Genomic DNA, 26242 nt, shown 5'->3' on the forward strand with positions numbered 1-26242 from the left:
GAGCTGCTCCCCAGCCGGTCAGCCCCAGCCTGGCCTGTGGCAAGGGGCTACTCCAGCCTGGGGCAGGACTTGGTACTTCACTGAACTTTGGGAGGTTCCTGACAGCTCATTTCTCCAGCCTGCCATGGTCCCTGTGAATAGCAGCCTGCTCTACAGTGTATCTCCCCCTGCCCCGCTTTTAGTAACGTCTGCAAACTTGCTGTGAGTGCACACTGTCCCATCGTCCAGGTCATTAATGAAGACGTTAAGCAGCATTAGCCCCAGTATTAATCCCTAAGGGATGCCACTGGTAACCACTCAGCATTTGGACTTTGTACCTCTGAACATCCCACTCTGAAGATTAGTCAGTTTTACACCATATACACAGATTAAAACACACACACACACGCACACACACGTGCACACACACTAAATACATATGGACTAAATCCAGAATTCCAGATCAAATAATTTTTAGGGAGGCTTGAAATCTGCAACAAGATGAGAACGTGTGACTCCAATTTACCTCCACTTTTAACTACTATAACCTCTGAATCCTGCACTGGATCTTTCTTAGTACAGATGTCAGAAGAAGTCACAGAAGAGACACTGCAATACTTTCCACCAGATACATGGAAATTTAAGATACCTAAGTGTCTTGATGGTTTAGTAAGTTTACTCACATCACTCAGCTGTTTGCTGTTGATCTCTGCTTGTTTCTGCACTGGAGAGTCTGTCACTGGAGTAAATTTGATTTGATCAGGATGTTTTTTGTAGGTGTGCTAAGGGAAAATAATGAATATGTTTACAGTACACATACATAAGCAAAACTTTTTACTAACTAAAACAGCAATGTAGCGTTACTTGGGATAGATAGCAGTTACAGCAGAGGTGAAGATAAGCATTATTCTATACATTTGTTCTCACATTACTTAACAAAATCAGAGAGCAAATAAATTTTTAAAGCATTTACCATAAAAAAATATATAGACTTAAGGAGGTAGATGTTTGAAGTTCATTCTACATTTTAGTACTGTTCCTCTGACTTTATGTTTTTACTTGTTAAAAAAAAAGATTGTGCTGTATCTGTCTTGGTCACTAGATGTCACAAAAGGCTTCTAAAATATATATGAATTTGGCTTTTAAATATATGCTAAAAAGGTGAAATTCAAAATCACAGAAATTAACAGGACTCACTCGAGATTTCCACAGGCCTTAGAAGTGGTCATTCTGTACATAACTGACTACTTGGTAGCAACTACTTACATCTTTACACTGATCTAACTTCTTAATAGCTTCATATTCTTGAGTTATGGTCTGAGGGAAGTAGCATTTTGACTTGTCCTCCTCATAATCTGCTTTGTAATTTTTCTAGGGATAAAAACAGCATTCAGTAAGAAAACAAAACTGATCTTTCTTTGAAATGAAAGTACAATTGTGAGAACAGAACTAATGCCATACTTACATCACTCTTCATAGCTTCAACTTTCATACAGTGTGTATGATGTGGGTCCTCAAAGCTCCCTAAATAGTGTCCTAAAATATTCTTTTGATAAGCATCTTTATATTTTACCTAGGAAAATAATCACAAATTGATAAGCAAAAGTAATTAAGAGTGTCAATACTGAAACACACGAACAAATGCAAAAATACATACATCACTAAAATTCTTTAGAACACTGTCAGTCTGAAACTTTGGAGTGTCACAATAATTCATGCTTGTTCCTTTTGATTGTTCATAGGCTTCTTTGTATAATTTCTGCAAAAGAAAATAATGTCAGTGTAGAAGATTTTATTGAAATTCATTCACAATACATTAAAAATGACAACAGTAACATTGTGAAATGACATGAAGAACTACGAACAGGCCATCTATATAATAACAGCAGGATATCAAAAGAATAACAAAATTGAGTTCCAAACCAGGGATGTATACCCTGACATTTCCATATGTTCAGATCAAGGTCATAAATTTCACTGCATTATAAATTTAAAAATAATCAAAACTAATTTCAAAGTCAATTTCTTTCCAAAAATATCACAGTATTCTAATCATGCAGCTCAATATATGCCAATCTTCCATGAAAATTATGGTAATATACAATAAAATAGTGCAGGAAAACCTATTCAATTAAATGATTTCCCAAATTATTTTTCATACTTGTTATAGGAATAAAGTATTTGTTAACTCGAATGTTAAACATCAAATTGCTTGCGGTGGCACTTGCTTTTCTGAGGACTGTATTTGTTATTAGAGATTTGAAAGCCAGATCACATGTACAAAGGCTCTATCTAGTGTTCTTAAGATCAGAAGAAGAGGGCAGACTGCTCAGCCAGTTCTTCCATTGTCATCATGAGCCTTGCGCATAGATTGCAAAGAAAAGTTTTCCCATAACATTGAAAAACAGATGGCACATTTTTTCCCAATGAATTATTTTTTTAACTTTTTTTTAGTGACTCTTAGGATTATAAGGGAAGACAGGAAGGTCTGACTCACAATTTTTGAACTTTTGACACTGAGAAATATGAAATCTCCTTCCATACAGATGAAAACAGCAAGAAGAGATAAATCAAGAAAGCCATTACATTCTTGAAGGGAGTAAAAAGAATGCAATATGTATGAATATGTGAAATTACTACATCTTTTATCACTGTTGGCATCATTTGAAGTTCCTTGAAGCAGTAAGGGAAGAACTGTCATCTCCTGATCCATTTTTCACAGGGATCCAAACGCCCTATATAATAATTAGCTATTCTCATAATACACCACAACTATTTTCATATTCTGCTGTGGAGAACTGACTCCCTAGCTAGTAAAGAATTACTGTTCTGGTTGGTTGTATCTCATGACAAATAGTAGGTCTACAATACTAAAAATGCTGAGAGATCCAATGGAGAAGCCTTGTAAAGAAATGATGAGTTTTGGTTTATTGTACACGACTGAAAACAATCCAACTGAACTTTGATAATACTTACATCACTCAGCATATTTCCTGCAGCTTTTAATTGCCTCAGCAAAGGGTTCTCTGTAGCAGGAAGTACATTATAATCTGCAACAGCTTTGTTCTTTTCATAGTCTGCTCTGTATTTTATCTTTAAAAAATAAAAATAAAAAGGGTGAGGTTTTAAAAATCACTTATCCAGAGTTCTCAATTTTATGGTGTCAGCTAGGAAAGAGCATGATCTTCACCATGCTCATTAGCACCAGGAAAGGGTAACACTCAGCTTTCCAATAAATGTTTCTAGGGAGCAGGCCAAAGAAGCTTTCCTCCATTTAACAGACAATACTATAAGCCAGACACCCACTGACCTATATCATCTTGAAAATTTCAGGAAAATACTCTTCCTGTGTTTTTTAACTGGTGATTCATCATGACAAAGGACCATGAAAGGCACTCAGACCAACAGAGTGCAGAGATGACAAGGTGGGAGGCAGGGTCACAAGATAATTGTTTAATAGCTGTGAAGTAGGTTCCCCCCCAAGCCCCTCTTCAAATACATTCTGCTCTTTCAAGTAGTGATCAACATCTCAAAATAGTCATATTCTTCAAATTAATGATATAAGATTATCCTTGTCTTTGCTGATACATATAGTATTACAGAAAACATAGAAGTCAAAATCTGGACTTTGAACAAAAGATATAACTGAGATATACTGAGTAAAGATGAACAAATATGAAAATACTGAGCCAGAGTCAGCTACTTTAAGATGGTCTTAGTTAATAGTATTGACTTATTGTACCTAAAAATCAGGCATATAAGGTGATCAGAGTGAACAATGAGGAAAATTCTGCTCACAGAAGTAAATTCTACCTCATGGGTACTGTTGCTGAAGGTGATAACGATGGCTAGGAGTCATTAGAGGCATTGCAATGTAATGCATAGAAGAATACACCTTTTGCAGGTAGGAAAATACTTTTGACATTAGACAGAACAGCTTCAGTACAAACTGGCCTGACTTCAGAACTATACTCAAACTAAACTAATGGGAGCATGCTTAACATACCTTACTGACATTATTTCCAAGTCGCTTATTAGCTTCATATTCTGGGGTTTCAGTTTGCATAAAGTAGATTTGGTCTTTCATGTTTTCAAAGTCTTCCTGATATTTTCTCTGTTAGGAAAAGAGAAAAATAGATAACAATGTATCAAATGCACTTACATTATAAATCAGCCATCCATGAAGTAGCTTAAATAGAAAAAGAGAAATACCATGAATGGAGCAGGCAAAATGAATCAGTCTTTTCCAAGTTAATACAAACAGAAGATAAAGTTGCACATTTCAAGATTTTCTGAAGAATTCACTTACCATACTTATATTTTCTGAATTCATTTTTGCAATTGCAACATCATAGCATGGAGTTTGACTCCACTTGCCTTTGATCTTGTTTTTATAGTCTTCATGGTAGTTAATCTATAACGAAATGAAATAATAAAAATGAATCCCCAAAATATCAATTAAAATAAAACATCAGCATCTTCAGATACAGCTCAATTTTCACATGTCAGATCTGTTTTTAAAAGTCTTCCTTTTAACATTGTGTCACATTTTATATCTGCCTTATAACCACTTTACCAGCTACTGTCAAAAACACCTTAAATATGATTTGACCTAATTACTTCAGTATTCAGTTATCCCTCTTGGTACCTTCTCTGGCTAAATGGATGAACTGACGAAATAAGTCATCTATTCTAAAAGACAGTAGCTACTAATAAGAAATTTTCTCCATGGAATATCACTAACATATTCCTTTGGTTGGGTTATGTTTTCTCACTAGTCACATAATATGCTCCACTGGTTAAACTGGAATTTACCATTACTACTGCTGAAACTCGTTACAAAGCGCACGTGGACAACCCTGTTAATACAGGGATTGCCTGGTAGCTGTGATATATGTATCAGACTATATTTAAGTTCATGGAAATCAAGTACCAACTGTTTCAACCACCTTCTGTTTAATAACAAAATGTCTTCCTGGGTTTTGACTGTTTTGACTCAATGCTCCAAACACATTTTCAGACAGCTTCTTTGCTTATCACAAAAGATATAACTTCTCCCATGCTATTTCAATTGTTACCCCACGGGTAAAGAATATTCATGCCAAAAAACCCCTCATAAATTCTTAGATTTTATTATATTGGAGATATATATATCTTACTGACTATATTTTATTCAAGTCAAAGAATGATCATCTTCTTGCTTTTTCTACATCTAAAACTCTTCTTGATGCCAATTTAGCTTTTCAGCTACAGAATTAGGTTTGAGAATTTTTCTGTAAGTGAAATACTACCTTCTTTCACCTTCCAGTTGAGTTCATTACTATATTCTCTTAGTGGTTTTACAACCAAAAGGGAATATTGTAATTCTCTAATCTTAAACAGCAGATAATTTTCAATACACAGCAATAAAATCATGCATCTCCTCCTCTTCATCACAGCTAGATTCTAAATTGAGTTAAAATCCTACTTCTGGCTTAAAAAACTATGTCACTTAGCTCCAGTTACTTCAGTGAAAGTCGGTCATCCTGTATTTCATTTCATCTCCTGCAATCTTCAGTTGTGCTTTATTCTAACTACAGCTAAAATGCACTGGCGAGGACTGGTGTCAGAGTCTTTGTTAATCATGCCACACAGTTATGGATTTTACTGCTGTACATTATTTGCTAATTCAGCGTGCAAATCAGGAAAAGGTTATCTAATTTGCCAAACATTTCCACTAATTGGTATCTGTGAATTTAAGAATGCTTGGCATGTGCATGTGTACAATAATTTGACACTGAAATGAACATTTAGATGTATTCTGTGCCACTGAACTAGGAATCTTCACAGATGAGGTGTCCAGCTTTTCAGCAAAATGAGGTTATTCCTTGTGAGCAAGTAACTGACTCTGCAAACATTATCCATATTCCTACTTTTTATTATTCACATTTCAAAGAAGATCAGAAAGGGGGTGTTGTTTACTATTCTCTCCTGTAAACATGGGAAGTGTAAAGTAGGAGAGGAAAAAAAGAGGGAAAATGATAAATAATGTATGTATATGAGAGGGAAAGAGAAGCAGAAAGATTTTGTGAAACCTAAATTCACTGACATGAACAAAAGTTTTGCATTTCACCTGAGACTGGCCAGGTTTTTCTCCGCTATGTTTCAGAAAGAGAGAAAAGGTAAAAACTGACTTTTGTCACTGAAAATCAAAGGAATCTTCATGTGAGGTCTGGTCTTTTCTTTTGCTCTCCCTTTCTTTAGGTAACATTTTGCCTCTCAAACTCCAAAAGCGAAATTTCTACACAAGGAAGAGCACTGCATTCTACTCACATCACTGAGTTGCCTTGTCACTTTCTTGGCTAGTTCCACATCAGGCGGATCTGGCAGAGGAGTGTATTTAGATTTTCGTTCATCATGCCCTTTTTTGTAGACAATCTGAAAAAATGAAAGAAGTCAGCTTTTACGCTAACTGTCTGCTAATAAGTGTCAGAACATTTACTCCAAATCCTACTAATACTACCATTAACAAAAGTAGTTATGTTCATAGCTGCTGCAATGCAAACTCTTTCAACCAATGTATTCTGGAGGACTCCTGAGAAGTCTCCCAGTAAGAGACAGTGAAAAAGAGCCAGCTCCCTGTGAAAATTTTTAAGTATATTAACATTACTGCCCCGACAGACATGAACAAGCTCTGGACATCTTCAAAATTCACTGAAATGTTTAAGTGAGACCTGAAATCATTGGTTGAAGAGTGCTTTTTTTTTTTTTTTTTTAATCAGCAAATCACACAGCCTCACAAATTCCTGAGTTTTCTTATCACTACTTTAGAGATACAGGCTTACAGAACTACAACAGAGAACTGGGCTTATAGCCAAATAGGAGAGTTTCTTCATGTTTTCTGAGAGGTACTCAAGGTCTTCTTATTGGTTATCTCAGAAGATCTTTAATAAATTGTTTCATTCATTCATAACTCAACTTCAAATTGCCAATCCCTGCCAGCTCTCTAACATAGAATACGCACTTTTCTATAAAAACAGCAGTACTGTCAATGCTATCAGTGCATATTTATGCACTTCTATTTCTGTTCCATTACAAAGATTTTATATAGGTGTGCTAGTTTAAGCACACCTAGGTGTCTACCAAGTTACACTGTAATACTCATGTGATCTAAGGGACAATCAGGCTTTCATACTTACATCACTCAGAGTCTTTTGGGCCTGTGCCACCCTCCTGAGCTCTGGACTGTCATTGTATGGATAGAATAATGTTTTGTCTCCTTCCCAGTCTTCTGTATAGAGTTTCTGAAAAGCAGAAAAACGCCAGAATACTCATTATGAAATAACCTCTGGCTTGAAATGCTTCTTGCACTTCAGCTCCTTAAACGTGTGATTTTCTTTACCTTACTGAACATTGCTGTATTTTTTATTGCATTCACAAGTTCTGGAGCATCAGGGGGAAGCAGGTACTTGTCTTTATTCTCCTCCCAATTCTGTTTATATAACACCTGGACAAAAAAATCAGCATGTTGGTTATTCTGTTATTGGGAAAATACTTACATTTGCTAACAAACAACCTGCTCTAAAGATTATTTTGAAATGCAAGTCTCAAACCAGTGCCATTTAAAGATATCATCAACAGGAAACATCTAAGATTATGAGATTTCCACTGCTTTGATCAACTCTGCTATCTCTTCCTGTCCTTCTAAATTGTTCTATAAACATTGTTTTAGCACCCTGAGCTCAAAATCTTCCTCATATTGTTAACTTCATGATCCATTAATGTTCAGAACCCTTCCAAAAAGTCACACCTCACTCACCTTGCTCACTTGCTGTGAGACCTTCTTTGCATGTTCTATGTCCTTGGCCTTTTCATCAACATGGCAAATAGTTCTAGCAACGTCACCAGCCATGCGGTATTTAACCTAGATCAATGCATACCAAGAAACAATTATTTTTACATCAAAAACTGTCAGAATTTTTTAAAGTAGAATATTGTTATTTTGATGCTTAACATAGTAAACACCCAAAACCTGAATTCAATAAAACACTTAGGCATATGATCAGCCTTTGCTATAGACTAACTGTTCCTTAAAAATGAAATCTATGGAAACAAATGGATTTTGTGAATTGAGACATGCAGCTTCGAGATAGTGCCAAGAGCTATGAATCCTAGATAGAGGTAGTGCCCTTCTGTAGTCACGGAGTTGTTTCTAGGAGTGCTCCTACCCTGCAGAATCAAGGAAGAGAGAGAGATCCCTGTGCTAAGCAGTGTGCCTCCATTACTCAGTCCATTACCATGTAAACACTAGCTGTAGTCCCAAAAGCAATACAGCCACAGTACTGTGGCAAGCAAGTAGCTTGGTCACAAAATCATCCTAATGCAGTTACACCACCCCCTGCTTGAGAGCCTGCTCAGTCAGCATTAGCTCATGGATTGCTGCATCACATTCCTCAATGCCTCCCAAGTCAGGAAAGGGGTTGAATTTAATACACACTCATCTCCTGAACACTGGTTAGGTTAGGTGACTCCCCCCTCAGCTTCAGGGGTTCCCATTTTTAAGCACTTAACTCTCCCTATTTACTGTACAAAGAATTAAGACGACCTTCTATGTGGATTTCAGTTTCCCAAACTGTGAGGTGTACTGTTGAAAGGGACACTACAGTTGCTTAAAAGAAAGAGGAGAGGAAGAGCTAGCTTCCAGAACTGCAGGGACAGCATCGTTGTGGCAAATGCACCTGAGCTAGCTTGGGAAAGCAGACCACACTATGGGATTCCCACAGAGAGGGGACAGAGGGGGAAAAACATCTTAGAAAATCCCATAATAAATGACAAGATGCATAGAAGTTCATTTTGCAATGCTTAGGGAGTGTAGGCATCATTTCTGCAACATCTGTTTAGAAAACTGACTTTCAGTTACCCTATGAAAACAAAAACATGTTTAAACACATTTTAAAAGCAAAATTCTATGGTTATTAATCCAGAGTTTAACTTAACTTCAGCAAAAATTCATCAGATACATCATGAGTGATGACTCCAGGATGCAGTGTGTGCTATATTCAAATTCAGTGATACAGACATGGTCACCATCTCTCATGTTTTTCTCTGTAACTTCTGATCAGAATTTTTCAAACCTCTGGCCACAGTGAAATTCAACTATTATTCAGCTGGTCAAGAACCTTCCTGAGAGGCCCAATTCCAACCAAAATCCTAGAACTAAAATTCTTCATAGAGTCTGTAGTCCTCGCTCTTGCAATCTTGGTAAAGTTTCTACTAAACATTCAGATTGCCTTATCATAACATTATTAAAAAAATCAATTCTTATTTAATATTTAAAACTATGACTCAGTTTGCTTCTCTACCGCTCAATAATTTTTCTTATGATAGCTGATACCTACCTCACTGAGCTGGTCTTGTACTTTCTTGATTCGCCGAAGTTCTGGGGTATCAGCTGTGGAAGCATATGGCTTTCCTTTTTCTTTTTTAAATTTTTCTTTGTATTTGTTCTGAAAGGAAATAAAAACAAATATAACTGAGACATATCCTAAAGCTCTGGCAGAGGTTTATATAGCAATTATTAATTTATTTACCTGGTAGGTATAGAAATTTTTGGCAGATTATTGAATAGTAAAAATTGGCATTACTCAACTGAAATTTGCAGTTATACTTACTTAAACCAATTGACTTTCTTTCATCTGACACAACAGAGAAAATCTGCGTCTACCTTCAGCCTGTTTTAGATCACCTCCAATTGATTTTATTCTCCTTCAGAGTTTCAAATTGGTGTATTTCCAGGTGTTTCAGTGGCCAAAGGTAAGGAGAATAGGTAGGTGAGGGTAGCAGTCCTAGCTCACACACAAGCCTTTTAACCACGAATATTGGTAAGTAATAGACATTAAAATTCAGGAGAAGGGAGCTGACACCATCTGCATCTATTCAGACCAATCTTTTCCCACTTTTCACAATACAGTTCAATATTGGTCTACTTTGGTCTTTGGTATTCTACAACAGAAATTTAGGTTGGTTCTTGTTCCCATACTGCGTACAGGAATTTTTCTTGGATAGATAGACAGGTAGAAAAATATGCTATTATAAAAATGTTGAGGTTTGCTGTTCAATAGACTTCACTCCCTGTATCGTCCTTCACTTGCCTGTCTCAGTCAGACAGTGCAGGAGTCCTATTAACTGACACCTCTGACAACCTTCTCCCATCTCCCTCAAGGCACTTTTTGTGCCTTAATGATTACCTAACGCACTTAAGCAGGAAATGGGCAAAAGATGGGTTGATTCAAAGAAGGAAAGTTCCTATTTGAGGTAAATAGCACTAACACACATTATGAAATGAAGTACAAAAGAAAACAGAACAGTAGTAGGAAGGTTTGCAATGATACCTATTAAATATTTTTGAAATCGGTGTTACTAAAGAATAAAAGACACAGATGGGACAATTTACCTCACTGAATAGGTCCTTCATTTTATTACTGTGTTGCAGATAAGGTGTCAAAAACTTAGATGGGTCCACTTTTGTCCGTATTGTCTTCTTTCTGACTGGAGGTGCTGCATGCCCAACAGAAGGTTTTTCATGCCGAACAGAAGGCTTTTCATGCTCAACTGTATATCTGGTGGTTTGAGGACCTGTGAATTCTGTGGTCTCAGTGATCTCAGTGATTACCTAGGAATAAGGAAAAATAATTATTTGCTTTATAATTATAAAGCATCATTTTATTGTAAGCACTTCTGAACTCCTCTATCTAGTAAAAGGATGCTCACCTCTTATCCAGTAACCACCTACAATGAAGAAAAACGGTGACACTTTTCCTACTGGGATTGCTCAGTATGCCCACTATACATCACCCAAACTAAAAGCACAAGGAATTAACTGATTGGCTGACTTCTGTATCAAGCTCATGTAATTACTCTGCAGAGGCCCTGGGAGACAGTAGCTCCTGCTGCCTCCGTTCTGTATGCGTAACTTCTACCGGCATCAGGGGGGTTCTGAGCGGGGCTACTGGCAGCTAAAGTGTAGAAATGTTCTCAGTGCTGAAGCTGTGTTGAAGACCCACGTCGCACAGCCAGGGCTCCTAGCGATGTCACTGAAAGCTGTGCTAATAGGCTAGTATGCAAATAGTGCATACAGTCCTTCAAAAAGAATATCCTCTTGCAAAAGGAAAGAGCAGGATCCAGGAAGACAGACAAGATTAAGTCTTTGGGATCTTTTAATAAGTAATGATTCACTAACTGACTGAACAAGTCCCTAGAATCCACCTTTCCTATTAATCTACATTTTCTCATATGGATAGTCAGATCATAATCATGGCAGAGACATATTTGAGATACATATATAATCAATGGATGAAGTGCATCCATTGGAAAGAAGCCCTTAATTTAAATCTTTTAAATGCCTATTTATTCAATATATTCATGCTGTAAGCAATAATTTTAATACTACTAAGAGTCTAATTAAAAGAATTTTAAAATAATTATTAAAACCAAAAAACACCAGAATTACCTGAATAAGAAAGTATCAAGGTTTATTTCATAACACTTAGCTTAAAAAAAGCAAAGACCTTTAAAAGCAAATGCATGAAGCTCAGACTTCTGACAGCTATTTGCATTAGCATGACACAGACTAGAAAACACATCAAGCATTAACTTGAGAAGGAGCATACGATACTTAAATTCCAAAAGGTTTGTTTACTATGGACCATTACTTGCATTTCAGTAATGCTGTCCCAGTACGTTATTAGTCACTTCAGCACCACCGCAAGTTAATGATGTCTTCACTTCAAATATACCCAAGGTTTCATTTAAGTTTTGGCACTGAATAGCACTGAAGAGTTTGAAACTTGTCTAGATGAACACTGTGAAAAGTACTACCCACCATTTGCTTTATAAAAGAATGGTGAAGTTACATGCTCTAGGGAAAAGTTGTAATAGATTTCTAAAACTTGGCTTCTTCAAAGAAAATGAACAAAAAAGAGAGGCTTGATTCTGAAAATATGGTATTTCATGCAAAAAAGATCCTTTTCTTTTCATATGATAACTCAGGTTCACGTGATGCTAATACATCGGACTGTATTTACAGTTGATGGGAAAAAGTCTAATCACACTAGCTAGATAGACATTCTTCATTCCACAATGTTACTTTCCAAGACTGATGGAAATCAGATGCAGAAATAATCAGTCATCCTACTGCTCCTTTTAAATTAAGTCTGGCTATAGAATTTAAAACAAAATACCTGATGAACTCAGGGGTGACTTCATCTTAAAAATACATATATATGACAATCTTTCTTTGAAAGTGTAGTCCTAGATTACTTGCTGAAAGGGTATTCATCAATTTATATTTTAGTACACAAAAAAATTTAGGAATTTGGCCTAAACCCAACAAAAAGTCCAGGAAACAGACAGGACAGATATCCAGAACAAGCTACAAGTCCTCTAGATCATCCCACAACAGGGCCTGGCATAGGAAATAAAGTCTTTAAGAAGCAACTGTCCACTGATATTTGTGTGTTTAACATGAAAAAACAGTCCTCAGAATGAAAAAATTTGATCATTTAGCATTATGCATTAATTGCATGCACATATACACCACCAGCAACTTCACAGGGACCTTTACCTCATGTGGTTCACCCTCCTCAATAACTGTCTCCTCAATGTAGTACTATTAAAAAAAAAGGAAAAAAAAATCATTGTTAGGCCAGATCATACACGGACAGCAAAATGTAACTTCCCTTAGAAAACTATAAGACTTTTAAAAACACATTTCTGAAGAAATGGGGCTGTAGTTCACAGGTACATATGTAGTCTCCTTTGCATCTTCCATAATCTGAAGATCTGTTCATTTTTGTGCTAATAATTTGATTTTTTTCATATATTCTTTAACTTATCTTCCTCACAAGTAATTAATAAAGGATCATTATCTAATTTCTCTCACAAGAGGGAAGACTAAATGATGACATTAAAAGAAAGAATCAGCCTTCAAAAAACCAGGATTTCCAAGTTTCTGTTAATATGCTGAGAGCACTGGAGCAGGTTTCTCTAAGGTTACCCTGCCTTAGAGTTGTTCCCACCTAATGATCTAAACCCCTAAATTAGGCCAGTCATACCCAGAAGGTGATAGTGATTTGTTTTCAATTATATTTTTATTAAGTAAATAGAAACAATGATTTGGTGTTTATTTGTTTCCTTTTGGTGGAAACACGTCAGTCTTTCTGATTTTTTCAGAATATATTATTTGACATTACTGCATACCTTTGTATATTCAATGAGAAAATAGGTAAATAGGTAATCGTGAGGGTCAAAGTTTAACAGACTTTTTTTCTACATGCAAACTCTGCCTCATATCTGAAAATCCAGGCTTATGTTTTTGTCTCTTAGTTAGAAATGACAAAAATGCAGCACTAAAATGACTTTCATGAGATCACCTAATCAAAATTTCTGCTCTGACACATGATGAAATTTATCTAGTCTATCCACCCTGAGATGAAATTGTCCAACTTGTTCTTAAAACCTTCCAACCATTTGCAGTTTGTTACTCTGTAGGAATCAGCTAGAGCACTGAACCATCTTTATAGATGGGAATTTTTTCTTAATGCCAAAGTGACATTTTTCTTACTAAAAATTAAGATAGTTGCTTAAGTTACCTTCAAAAAATTTTTTTTTGAAATAATAGATCACAACAGTGGATCTCCATGATGACATTTGTGTATTCCAATACTATCATCACGACCTGACACAAAAATTCCTTTTTCAAACTAAATAAACCCCAATCTTTCCTCATAGGTTTCATTTTCTAATTCTATCATTTCTTATGCTTTCTTCTGAATTCTTCAAGTCATTAATCTTTGGTGCCCAAAACTGGACTTAGTACACCTGATGAGGACTCACCAGTACCAAGCGGAGTATATTCTTCCTGTGCCTTACCTATAGCACTCCTGTATCTCAAAACAACATTAACCTTTTTGCGATATTATCAAAATATTTACTCATGCTTCATTTTAGTCCATTATATTGCTCCCACATTTGACCACCCTCATGGTGGAAAAAGTGTTTTCCTAACATCTAATTGGAGTAGCTAATCAGAATCATAATATCTAACTGACTCCATCTTCTCTGTATCCTCTGATCAGGTAGTTGCAGACAGCAATAAAATCTCCCCTTAATCTTCTTTTCTTGAGGATGGGCAAAGCCAGCCTTCTCATCCTCTCCTCATATGTCCCATACCTTTCTGGATATTACTTTTGGGGGGGTTGAGCTCAGTCAGGAGCTCCATCCATGCCGGCCTTCTGCTGTGCTTGCTTGGGCTTGCTTGCATGCTTGTGCATTGCCCACACATCGGGCTGGACCACTCTCGGGCTCTGAGGAAGCTGTCCTTGAAGACCACCCAGATCTCCAGGGCCCCTTTGCCCTCCGGGGCAGTTTCCCAGGGGATCTTGCCAAGCAAGTCCCAGAACAGGCCAAAATCTGCTCTTCTGAAGCCCAGGGTTGTAATTCCGATGTTTATCTTGCTCACTCCTCTCCGTTCTTCAATTCCACAGCCTCATGGTCCCTGCAGCCAAGGCTGCCCTTGACCTTTACACCTTCCACAGGTTCTTCCTTGCTTGTGAGCAGCAGGTCCAACAAAGCATCTCCTCTAGTGAGTTCATCGATCACCGCATGAAATCATCTTCAACAAATTCCAGAAACCGCCTGCATCGTTTGTGCCTCGCCGTATTGCCACCCATGAGTACAAGAGCCCGTGAGGCTTTCTCCAGCTGCCTGAAGAAGTGCCACGGGCACTGCAACTACTCTGAAGCTGCAGATCTGCAGGTGGGGCAGGAACTTCCCTCCTGTTGCCAGAAGTCACGAGCCTCCAGCCTTCTCCATCGCCATCCTTGGAGACCCTTCTCCATCATTCCCTTCCTCGCCTCGTGTGGCTCAGGCACCCCTTTTTCCATAAGGAAATCTGACGATCTCCTCTTCCTTTTCCCTGACGGTGCAGCACGGGGTCAGCTCTTCCTCCAGCACCTTCGCCTGCCACCTCAGCGCCTTGCCCAGAGCGCGTCTCCCACAGCGGAGCCCGCAACCTCCCTCCATCCCTGCCCTGCCCTGCCCCGCCGCGCCACGGCCGCACCGCAAATGGCGGCCGCGCGGTGGCGCTGCCGGCGCCCATCTCGCGAGAGCCGCCGCCCGCCACGGCGCCGCGCCGCGCCGCCCCCGCGGCAAATGGCGGCCGCGCCGCGGTGCTCGCGAGGCGACGCTCGCCTCGACCCTCCCCGCCCGGCTCGACGAAGACACGCCGTGAAGGTGTTGAGCCGCTCGCTGTAGAAAGCCGCAGTGAGGGGACAACCCTCGGCCCCGTGCGTGGCTGCACTGGGTCGCAAGTCTCTGGCGGGCCCTTCCCGGCCGTGCGGCGTCGCCTCGCGGAGGCGTTTCCCGCCCGCGGTGAGGTAACGGGCGCCCGGCGGTACCACCCTCCCCGCGGGGTCGCTGGCGGCGGCGCAAGGGGTACCTCAGCCTCGAGGTTTGCAGCCTGCGGTCCTCCGCCGCCCTGAGAGACCCTTGAAAGTTAACTCAGAAATGCGAGGTCGCTGCTGGAAGGCTTAAATTCTCCGCACCGAGGTGGTCAGCACCTCTCCCTCGAGGCACCCCGAAAGAAAAAGGATGGAAAACCATCCTTTCCCCTGTTGGCCTCTCCAGAGCTTGCCTACCGTGCCAGGGCACCGCCTTGTCCATCCTCAAGCCAAAGAGGAAGAAAAAAACAGGACGTTTCCGAAAGGTACCTAACTTCCATTGACTTCCAGCAAGGAGAAAATGTAAAATGTCATCTTTGAAAATCTCCTCTGCAATGATTTGCTCAGGGTCATATGCCAAAACTGCAGAAAGCAAAAGCCCTTTGAACCAAGCCCTAATAGAATTATAATTAAAACTCAAACCTTTTTTCCAGAATTGTTCCTCAGAATTAGGTTCACATAACTAGACTACACTTTTCAAACAATCTCATTTTGACTATGTTCTGGGGCAATTTCTGCTCGCTGGCCCTATAGCCCATCTGACCTGGCTTTCACAAAGTCTCAGGTTAGTCAGCAGGAAAATGTTTGTGTGATTCACTGTATTTCTTGCACATCACAAATGGCTACGATATCCAGTGCAGCCTAATACCTCCAGAGAAAGGAAAAAATAGCATCTTAAACAAAATACTCAGCATTTTCTCAGCCATTCATTATTCAGTAATAATTTTCTATTCTTTCTGAAAATGAATTTCTGACAACTCAGTTATATATTTAATTATTCAAAATATACAATTCATTTAAAAGTGGAATTCTAGTTTAAACAACTCTGGAAAAGGCTAAGATGCTTTAAAATTACACCTGAAGCTGTTGTTCCTCTTTTAAATTTCCACTATGAATATCTAAGGAGAAACCACTGTAGCAGAACCATCTCAGTCAATCCTAGGGATGTGGTTACAGGAGGGTATTCTTTTAAAATAAAAAAAAAAGAAACAAAACAGAGCTGTGTAGACAGAAAACGCAATGTAATTCCAACATCAATAAATAAGCATTGACAGCCATTAAAAAAGAAATTATGATTAGCTAATAGAAGAAAACATAATTATGGAAGTTGGCCTGAATGTAATACATTTTGTTACACTATTAAAGCCAATAATGCTCAGGAAGTGTAATGATGATCACAAGTAATTTGGTAATAGGAAACTTAATGAAGAACTAATGTCCTTATAACTAGGTTGCATAATGCCTGTTAAAGTGGACTTTATGAACAGTAACATTTATTTCCCAAAACACATTTAACTCAATAGCAAACCATTAAACTTTACTTCCTTGGTTATTTGAAATTCATATAGTCAGTATTTAGGGCTCAATGCTGTAATAGTGCCTGAAATCCATAATCCGTTGAATTTAGTATGGAAATAAGAGTTATAGGACAATGTCAACATTTGCATTCTCTCTTTTCCTCAAACATGCACTGAGCAATTTATTGTAATCACTTATGTATTTTACAATGTGCTATTTAATTTCAAAATAATCATAATGTAACAAGTAAGACTATACTGTCTATTAACCTGGTATACTCCTTTAATAGCAAAGTCATTCCAGTGGCACTCGCTCATAATAACAAACTCTAGTTTTCCTAGTTCTTGGGGATTCATTTAATCAAGTTGCAGAGACTACACAATTAAGCATAGAACTGTGAGCTTAAATGACCTGTGGTCAAATTAATCCCTGATGAAACTCCATTAACATCTACAGGTTTAAATCCAGCTCCATCTCTGCAATTTGTAAGGCTAAATACAGTATTGCTTGGCTGTACATTGGTGGCACAAAACTACTATATTTCTGCATTGCAGCGGGCACAGACATAGAGGCTAGCCTGAAAAGTGGCATCCAAAGTCCTCCTCTCTAGTATGGATTGGATGACAGAGGGCAAGCCAGGAGGGAAAAGAGAAGGCCCACTGCAGCTATAATTAAGCAGAGGCGTAACCACAAAACCTTGTGATGGGTTGTGGAATGGTCACAATCCTTATTTAAACAGAGAGACTATGACAGGAAGCGGAGAGGTTTTGCTCCTCTGATAGCAACTATATATATTTTTTAACTGATGAAACCAAATAATGAATATCTAAACATACCCTACACCCTAAATTTCAGAGACCAAACAGCAAGAAACTATCTCTGTTCATGCGCAACATTCACAGGGCAGTAAACAAATATTTCTACTCTGAGATTTTCTTCTTACCTCCACAACTTCCTCATATTCTTCCTCCTCCATTTTCAGAGTATTCTGCCTCTCACCCACTCACTGGTCATGTAACAGAGGAAAGTGTGAATATATAGTATTAGCCCAAGAGTGAAAGTATAATGAAAAGCTACTGGTCAAGTTCACCGTATGCTTGGGTCAAAGTTAGTAACTAGCAAGATTGTTACTTTGTTTTATTGGCTAATCAGTAGCAGAACTTGAAAAACTGAGAGAACTCAATTTGTGATCTAACATTACTTTGTTTCTGATTATTACTGGAAACTGTTGGATTAAGTTTCAAGCATTCTGATACAAATTACAGTTTTGGACAAATATTTTATTCTGATAATTATAACACCAATACTGGAATTCAATGAAAATTGAAAAAAAAAATCAGAGGAAGAGATTTGTTGAAGTATAATTTGATATCTTTTCATTATAACAAAGTTATTTGAAGAATTTTCCTTTTCTCTGGGACTATTCTATACTACTTCATTATGTTTTAAAACTCCTGTTAGAATGGGAACTTTATCAGTATATTCTACTATATCCACTCGCACATAAAAACATAATGTAAGAAAAAAAGTACATATATTTTTTAAGTGACCTTAGGTTCTTCTCTTCCCAGCATTAGCCTGTACAGGTGCTCTGGGGCTTTATTTTAGCTCTTGTGGCTTTTTTATGTGTATTATTTCAGACCTGGAAAATATGAAAATCCGTACAGTTTGGCTGAACTACAAAGTACAGATTACTATCAAAACCTTTAAACAAATTAATTAATACAGTGATTTTGCTATGAGGCAAAGTCATAATTTTCCACCAGAGAATGCAGCCTGTTTCTAATGTTGGTAGGAGATGAGGTTTTGGAACAGCTGTTCCTGAGTCCAAAGATATTTGCCATGTAAGTTAATACTACCAAATGACTGGGTGGTTTTGTTTAGCTGGCTAAACTGCAATTCCTTCTGAAGCAAGTGAAGACTAGTAATGCAGGTTAAATATAGGAACATAGAATACTGTCCCTTTTTAGTGCCAATGATGTGTTGAGAAAAATTACAAGAAACTGGTTTTGTTAAACCAGAATTTAACTATTAAAATAAATAGTTACTCAATTAACAAACAGCAAGGCAGGTGAAAAAGTAGGCCAACATTTATGCACAAATTCCAGAAGTAGGGACTTGCACAAAAGGAACCTCTCTGTAGAAGCTGTCATTATTATAACCTTCAGTTGCACTTCCAAAATACAGTTCCACATCCTTTCCTTTTACTAGCAACTAGCCAGCTATCCAGTCAGACAGAACATCTGACCTCCATGGACAAGGAGCAACTTGTACTCTCAAAAAACTACAGAATTAGGAAATAGCTCCAGATCCTATTCTGAAGAAAAAAAACTACAAGTATAATTAAATGATCTTACCAGCAACCAGTAAATATCCTTAGGAGCAAAGCCTCTCCAGTCTGCCCTCCTGGCAATGCTGGGTGAGAGCAAGCCTGATGCATCAGCTCCTAATTACTCATGTGGCCAGCACAGCCAATCTGGCTCCAGCGCGCTCGGGTTTCAGCCCTAAATATACTTGGTGACCCTGGGGGAGGCCACCTGTTCCCAGCACCATGAAGAAAAAGGGAGCAGGGCACTCCTGTACTCCTGAGGAAATCCAAAACATACCACAGCTTGACTAAATTTCATCAGATCTCTACTGAAATGGATCCCTGAGCAAATACAAGGGAGTGTTCAGATGGAAAAAACATGCACATTTTTTTCTGTCAGAGCTGATAATTGTAATGAATTTGAATAGATAGAGCCTATTTCATTCCTAAACTGGAATTCAAGAATTTCTAAATTTCAGAGAAAGGAGAGCGTCTAGACTTTGAACTGAACTTTTAGTCTAAATCTATCTTGAATTTCATTCCTTAAGTACTACTAAAGTGCTTTATCAGTTTAAGTGGATGGAAATCATGTGTCAATAGTTTTATGATTTCTTTATTCACCTCAGATTCTGAAATGTTACATAGCTGAACATATTGACACACAAATATGTGAAAACTGACTATTTGCAAGGAAAAACTAGAAACATACGGATGAATGCGTAAATAAAAATGCAAATAACAGCCAACAAGTCCTGTGGAGAAAGACTAAGGATACATGATAAACGGATTAAGTAACAGTGGAGCAATTTTGATACATGCAGCATTTTGGAAAGTCAAGAAATAAATTATATGATGTATGCAGTAGAATGACAGAGATGATAACAGAAGAGACCTCTTAGGTCATCTGTCCACTCTCAATATAGGATTGCTTTAGTTCTTCAAGGAGACACATTTAAAAGCCAATACCAACAATGATCTCTTCTTATATTACTGTATCACATAATTTAATAGATGATTGTCAGGAGCCCTGGAGAGACACCTTCTTGTTCCTTAACTTTTTCCAGTATTTAATACTTATATCCAGTTGAAATATCATATGTCATTCACTACTGCCAAGGATTTTATACCCTTCACAGAGCTGTAGATCCTTCCTTTTCCCCTTTAGCCAAGCTATATGCATTCAATTATTCAACATTTTGCTTTACTAGGCAATCCTTCCTCCTTTTAATCTTATTTCTGTTTATTTGAACTCCCTCAGTTTCTTGACATTTATCAAAGATGTCCAGAAATGAATGTAGCATGTTGATGGACAGCAATGTCAGCTTAATCTTCTGCTCTCCAATCCAGTTCCTCTCTGTGTGCATCCTAAAAATAACTCATGGGGTCATTTTTCTCTGAAGTACTGTTTTTCAGTGGATTGGATGCGTAATGTGACATCTAGGTAAATGATGACAAATCTTTTTATAGTGAAGGGGCAATTTTTTATTAAATATGTAATTCATTATATTTGTTTCCAAATCTCTGTTGATGCCAAAATTAGTGCTGTGGCCAGCAACTCACCATTCCTCTGCTTGATTCTTTTCAGCAAGTCTGGATTCATGGCCTCTTTTTCAGACTTGACAGTTGTACTTTACTTTTACTGTAAATGTCATTGCCCCATAGTCACTGCTACAAGATTAGATGTTATTGCCTCATTCCAATCACCCGATCTAAATCAAGTTAATCACAGCATCAGAAGCTTGTATCCCTCTATCCTGCTTGTTGTTTTGACAATATTAGCAGGTATTTTCAAACAGGATGTCATTTTCTGTACAGTTCTCTCTCAAGTTCCTGCAAATAATCTCTCTCTTAGTGATATAGTCTACAACTCCTAGGTTACTAGTGCATCACCTTCAGATTCTATTACTGTGCTGTTTAACATAGCTTATTTAGGCAGATACTATACAAGGCCAAAATTACATGCAAGCTGCAAGTATTACCTTTTCTGCCACTGAAACACAGCCACCTTGGTGTTTAGGAGCAGAAAATTCAGGACAGGAAAGGAAGCACAAAATAGCCAATCAAAATTACAGGAAGAATTTGAGAAGCAAAAGTTATTACTAAAACTGAAAAGTGGACAGAACATAATATTTATGTTCTGACAGGCCTCAGAACATGAAGAGGGCAAAAGAGTGCTCTCAAGTCACCTAGATCTGTCAGCATATCCTTTCTTTTCTTACATTCTTACATCCTTACATTTTGTCCCTTTACTCATTCAGTTCCAAATCTCAAGGAACAACTATGACAAAACTATCACTGTTAGCTTTGTTTCTGTTTACAACTGAAAAAAATCACTGCATTTTCTATGATTTCCACCCAAGTCCACAACAGTTCTTTTTTGCTCAAAATTTAACATTCATTTGCTTAAGTGGTTTTATCTACATACAGCAGACAAATAAGTGGATATTTACACACACACACGCCTACATATAGATTAATTATTTATATATGTATATATAATACATATACAGAGGGAAACATGTCTACACACGTCTTTACATTAGTTTTCACTGTGGAAATTAACTACTATGCTAGTTGTACATCTCATGTCATTCACTTCTCAGGACCATTAAATGCCAGTGATACATATTCATACCAGAATATCAACAAGCAGTGCATGAGAAGGCAGAACATGCATGAGGTAAATGGGGAATAATAACAGTTAATATTCTGGGTTTTTTATTGCTTTCAGTCATTGTGAAAATTTGTGTCTGTGACTAAGAAAAGTAATTTTTTCAAATCACTCTTAGCTGAGAATACCAATCTGATTTTCCAGGAGACAAATGTTTCAAAGGCACTAGGAAAATTCTGCTGATAGACCTGCCTGGCAGGTCTGATACAGGTTAACACACCAGATCAGACTGCTGTATCTATGGTACATAAGTATGCATATGCTCAGCAGTTTTGAAGAAAAAAGATAGAACGGTACAAGATGACTATGCCGGAGAAAGATGTTGTTTTGCATTTAAATGGTCCAAAATTTTAAAGCAGAAAATATTTTCTTGTACTCAACTTTTTTGAAATATTAAGTTCAATCAATCCCACCTATCAAATACTAACCATTGTGACAGGGCAAAGAAAGGAAGAAACATGGCACCAGACACCAGCTATATTTTCCATAGGCTCATGTAATCATTTATCTGATGGGAAGATATCATAAAATGTTTTCTGAATGCAGTATTTTGCTGTGACATCAAATTAAAACAAGGAAAGCTGAGAGCTTTATCATGGGATTCCTTCTCCTGATTTATTTAGTAGGTGTATAATTCAAAAACTATGAAACAACTCCCTAAATACACTCACTCCCCTTACTCACAGAGCATTCACATACAAAAACTCACTATTTTTTTCAGAACCTCTTTTAGAGCCTTTGCAAGTTCCTTTTGGGGAAGGCGGTCTTCTACCTATGAAAAATCTGTAATCTAATCCTGGAGCCTGACCAACATAGAGGACAAAATACAGAGGATTAATGTAGAAGGACAGAAGGGTAACTGAACTGTAAGCTGCACCTTGTCCCCCTTACCCCCGCCCTCCCCAAGATGGAACTGTGACAGAAATTCTAGTTTTCTACATGCTTTCCCCCCAAAAAAATTGCATATTGTCTTGATTATTCATTTCTGTGTATTTCTTTTATAGCACGTAACTCTTTGGATTCTAAGACAGAGTCTGGCAGAATTTTAAGTAGCTAAGGCCAGATCCCACATCATGAAACCCAGGGACAGTTAGACTTGAGAGATGCTCTCTCTATCCTTGCATCTATTTGATGGAAAATTACACAGGAAATCTGTAGTGCCAGAGGTTACACTGGGTTCTCTGACTCTTGCCTTTTGTCTGGAGAGACTTACTGACAGCATGGTTGCTATTTTTAATTTTTAACCTCCTGAGGAAATCAGTGGACAACCCAGACTTAACAAATATTAACCCAGACTTAACAAATATTGTATCATTGAAAGAGAACATAGTTGAATACATTTTGATTCATCTACTCTGTTTTTTAATTATCATTATTGTTACTTTTCATTCTTTTCTGCCGACTAGATTTTGCACAGGAAAGTTGGAAAAAAAAATCCTGTACTTTGACAATGAGGTGGGAGAGTCTCTTGTACCATTCAGGGGTCTGTCACTTAAGCCAATTAGCTTATGTCTAAAGTTTCCTTTAGAATTCAGTCTTTATATTAAAAAAAAAAAAAAAAACTAAAAATGCACTGAAAAATACAAGACAGATAAAATGTATGTTGCTTATGATATACAATCTGCAAGACTTTGTGACATTCAACCTTAAAAACACTGTAACAGTCAAAAAGTCTTAAATGTGAAAGCCATTTAGTCTGGGAAGAAAGCTTTCATTGGAGAACACAACATAAGCATAGAGCCCTAAAAATAAAGTAATTCTTGTTAGATAAGCAGTTACCAGTCTCTAGAGGGAGGCCCACAAGCTATATTTGCATTTGCTTTCCCAGGATGCAAACAATAGAGGAAACCAGTGTAGAAAATGTGAGTCATAGAAACTCCACTAATAAGGAAAAGGGGAGTGGTCAAGTCTAGGGAAAAAAATAAGGAAGAAGGAGAAAGTAAAACTTTAAACACAAAGTACACAGAGAACCTGAAAGGGATGTCCAGAGTATATCCTCAAAAGAGCAAAGAAGGGAATATGGTCTAGTTTGCCATCACCTAAACTAAATTTCAAGCTAAGGAGTCATCTGAGAGATAGATGATACTGTATTCACTGGATCCTCTGCTTTTGCAGCTTTGGAAGATTACCCAGAAAAACTATAGGTGAGGAATGCTGAAGTAGCTAGGAAGGTATCTTTCTAAGTACATGCATGTTTTACTTTCCGTTTTTTTCCAACTTCCTCATTTCTAGAAGCCTGACCTTAAACCTTCTTAGGTAAACCTTTGCTTGGTTTTACTGTTAAGCTCCTCTGGTTTGTCTGGGTGAAGCTAACAAGTATGGAGTACTCTCAATGTTCAGAGATGGTGAATCCAAAGCACTATATGCAGGCATCCCATGTGGAAAAGAGCCTAGGAGCTGGAGTACTTCCTGCCAACCCATTGTAAGTCAGTGCAGTGGAGGATATCACCCGGTCCCAATGACGGAAGAGGCATCTACATTACCTGGGCATTAAATAGAATAACACAAAAAGAGCAGGCAGCTGAGAGTCATGGTAAGGCTTCAGGCAAACCGTGATGTGACACACAATCTTCTTATCCTAAAGAACAAAGACTAAAAAATAACAAATTTGAAACACTGTCTTCAGCTATCACTGACTGATAACAGAAATGTCTTTGAAGCTGTAACAACATCAGTAATCTCTCATAAGTAGACTAATAAGTCAAGGCTCTAATTTTATTTATAAATCATATCCCTGAACAGAAATATAATTCTCCAGATTTCAGTGATCCTTGTACTTCTCCAGTGGTTACAGACACTTAACTTTTAGCTTCTAACTTAACATTTATAGCTGGTGCTATAATTGCCTTGAAATGCACTACACTCATGTTTTATGTCTTAGATATAAACCACAACAAAATGCATTGCAGAGTAAGCCATTATTAGAGGCTGTTGTTTATAAGCCAAAAATCCTGGAGTAAAGCAACAGAAAAAAAATGCAATTTTTAATTAAGAAATATCTTGAAAGATTTCTTCTTGCCTTCCGTGATTTATTTATGTTCTCTATCAGAAAATACCCTCTATTTTCCAATAAAGCACATGGGTAAACAAACAAGCAAAGCCCATGAGTCAAACTCCAAAAACATCCTGGAGCTGGCTGGTGTAGCAGTCCTGGGTCAGCAGGACCAAGTTTTTTTCCTTCAGTTCTTTGATACTGGCTCAGGCACATCTAAGCTGTCTGTAGATGCCAACACTCTTAGGGAGCACAAAATCCACAAGAAACAAGAAGTGCTGTTAAAATGAATCATAGAATCACAGAACAATTTAAGTTCAAATGGATCTGTGGAGCTCATCTAGTCCAGCTGTCTGCTCAAAGCAAGGCCACCTTCAAACTTAGGTCAGGAAAACAAGAGGCTATTTCTGTATGTAATTCATAATTTAAAGTATTTAACTCAGAATCTTTACTTCTGAACCAACCACTAGAGAGGAAAACCTCCTCCTCCACCTTCACTGTAAATGTTATATTTTGTCAATGAGTTATTTTATCTAAAAAATGATCAGTGGAAGTCCTTTCCCCGAATGCAGTTTATAAGAGAACACACGCATCTCTGAAAATCTATTGGCTACAAGTTTGAAAGTGCTGATGTGAATCACTTAATCAAGACATCAAAGGAAGTGAGAAGAAGAATCAGAGATAAATCATTCTGGACTGATAACGCATTTAAATGACCAGAGCTGCTCAGCTGTAAAAATGAAAGCTGACTGAAAATCCTGAGCAATTTAATATCTATTTGTTGTTATTTATTCTTGATCTATGTCTGTCTGTTCTATTTCCAATAGCATCACCCTCCTAAATTGTACATCTTCCTTCATCGTATTGGCTGTGTATGTCCTCATCTTGCGTCTGTTTCTACATCAGAGAGTCCCTGAGCTTCATTAGGGTTTTGTGTGTGTACGGAGTTCCCCAAATGCTGTACCTTCGAAGAACAGAGCCTTAGCATATGCATTTCACATAAGATTTCTATGCTTATCTGCTGGAGAAGCAACTAGCTTTGGAAATTATGAATACCCCAAAAGTATTAATACATGTCTGTAAGCTGTTCTCAGTGCTGTTTTGTTCCCTTTGAGAAAACCAGCAGATTATTGGCCTTGGATCACGGTATCTAAAGCTGTGACCTATTTCTACAATAGCTGGCAGACTTGTTCTGTTTTCTTGGAAGAGAGAGTTGCTTTCATTAAAATGTATGTGCACTGCATCCTGTGGACCCTCCTGTAATGCATCAAAAAGTCTGGAGAGCCACATCTGTTTCTGCACAAGTTCACAAAAAATCTAGCCTCTATTCACTTAACGAGAGTACCAATTTAGATCTGGCTGAGTGCAGCACTGTGATGTAAAACATTTTTTCCCTAGGATTTATTCCCTGAGATCAGCCACTGGCAATTTTCCTGACTTGGTTATGATCTCTAACTCACTTCGCACTAGGACTGAATTGACAGTCTTAAAATTCATCTGTCTTGATTGAGATGTTG

General features: G+C 37.8%; 1 protein-coding gene across 1 annotated transcript in view; it reads right to left on the minus strand.

The window, feature by feature from the left end:
- Positions 1-17730, minus strand: part of LOC112962274 (nebulin-like) — a gene marked incomplete at its 3' end in the record, with an annotated part of 45788 nt that extends 28058 nt beyond the window's left edge. The window contains exons 1-14 of the mRNA XM_026058292.1: positions 17698-17730; positions 10412-10630; positions 9357-9464; positions 7778-7882; positions 7361-7465; positions 7158-7262; positions 6292-6396; positions 4289-4393; positions 3986-4093; positions 2956-3072; positions 1637-1738; positions 1445-1552; positions 1246-1350; positions 663-761 (exon numbers count right to left, since the gene is read on the minus strand). Coding sequence (XP_025914077.1) covers positions 663-761; positions 1246-1350; positions 1445-1552; positions 1637-1738; positions 2956-3072; positions 3986-4093; positions 4289-4393; positions 6292-6396; positions 7158-7262; positions 7361-7465; positions 7778-7882; positions 9357-9464; positions 10412-10630; positions 17698-17730 — 1524 coding nt within the window. The remainder of the gene's footprint in view (positions 1-662; positions 762-1245; positions 1351-1444; positions 1553-1636; positions 1739-2955; positions 3073-3985; positions 4094-4288; positions 4394-6291; positions 6397-7157; positions 7263-7360; positions 7466-7777; positions 7883-9356; positions 9465-10411; positions 10631-17697) is intronic.
- Positions 17731-26242: the final 8512 nt, after the last annotated feature.

This window comes from Apteryx rowi, unplaced genomic scaffold (genome assembly GCF_003343035.1).
Source record: "Apteryx rowi isolate R43461 unplaced genomic scaffold, aptRow1 scaffold_145, whole genome shotgun sequence".
In the NCBI taxonomy this organism is placed as follows: domain Eukaryota; kingdom Metazoa; phylum Chordata; class Aves; order Apterygiformes; family Apterygidae; genus Apteryx; species Apteryx rowi.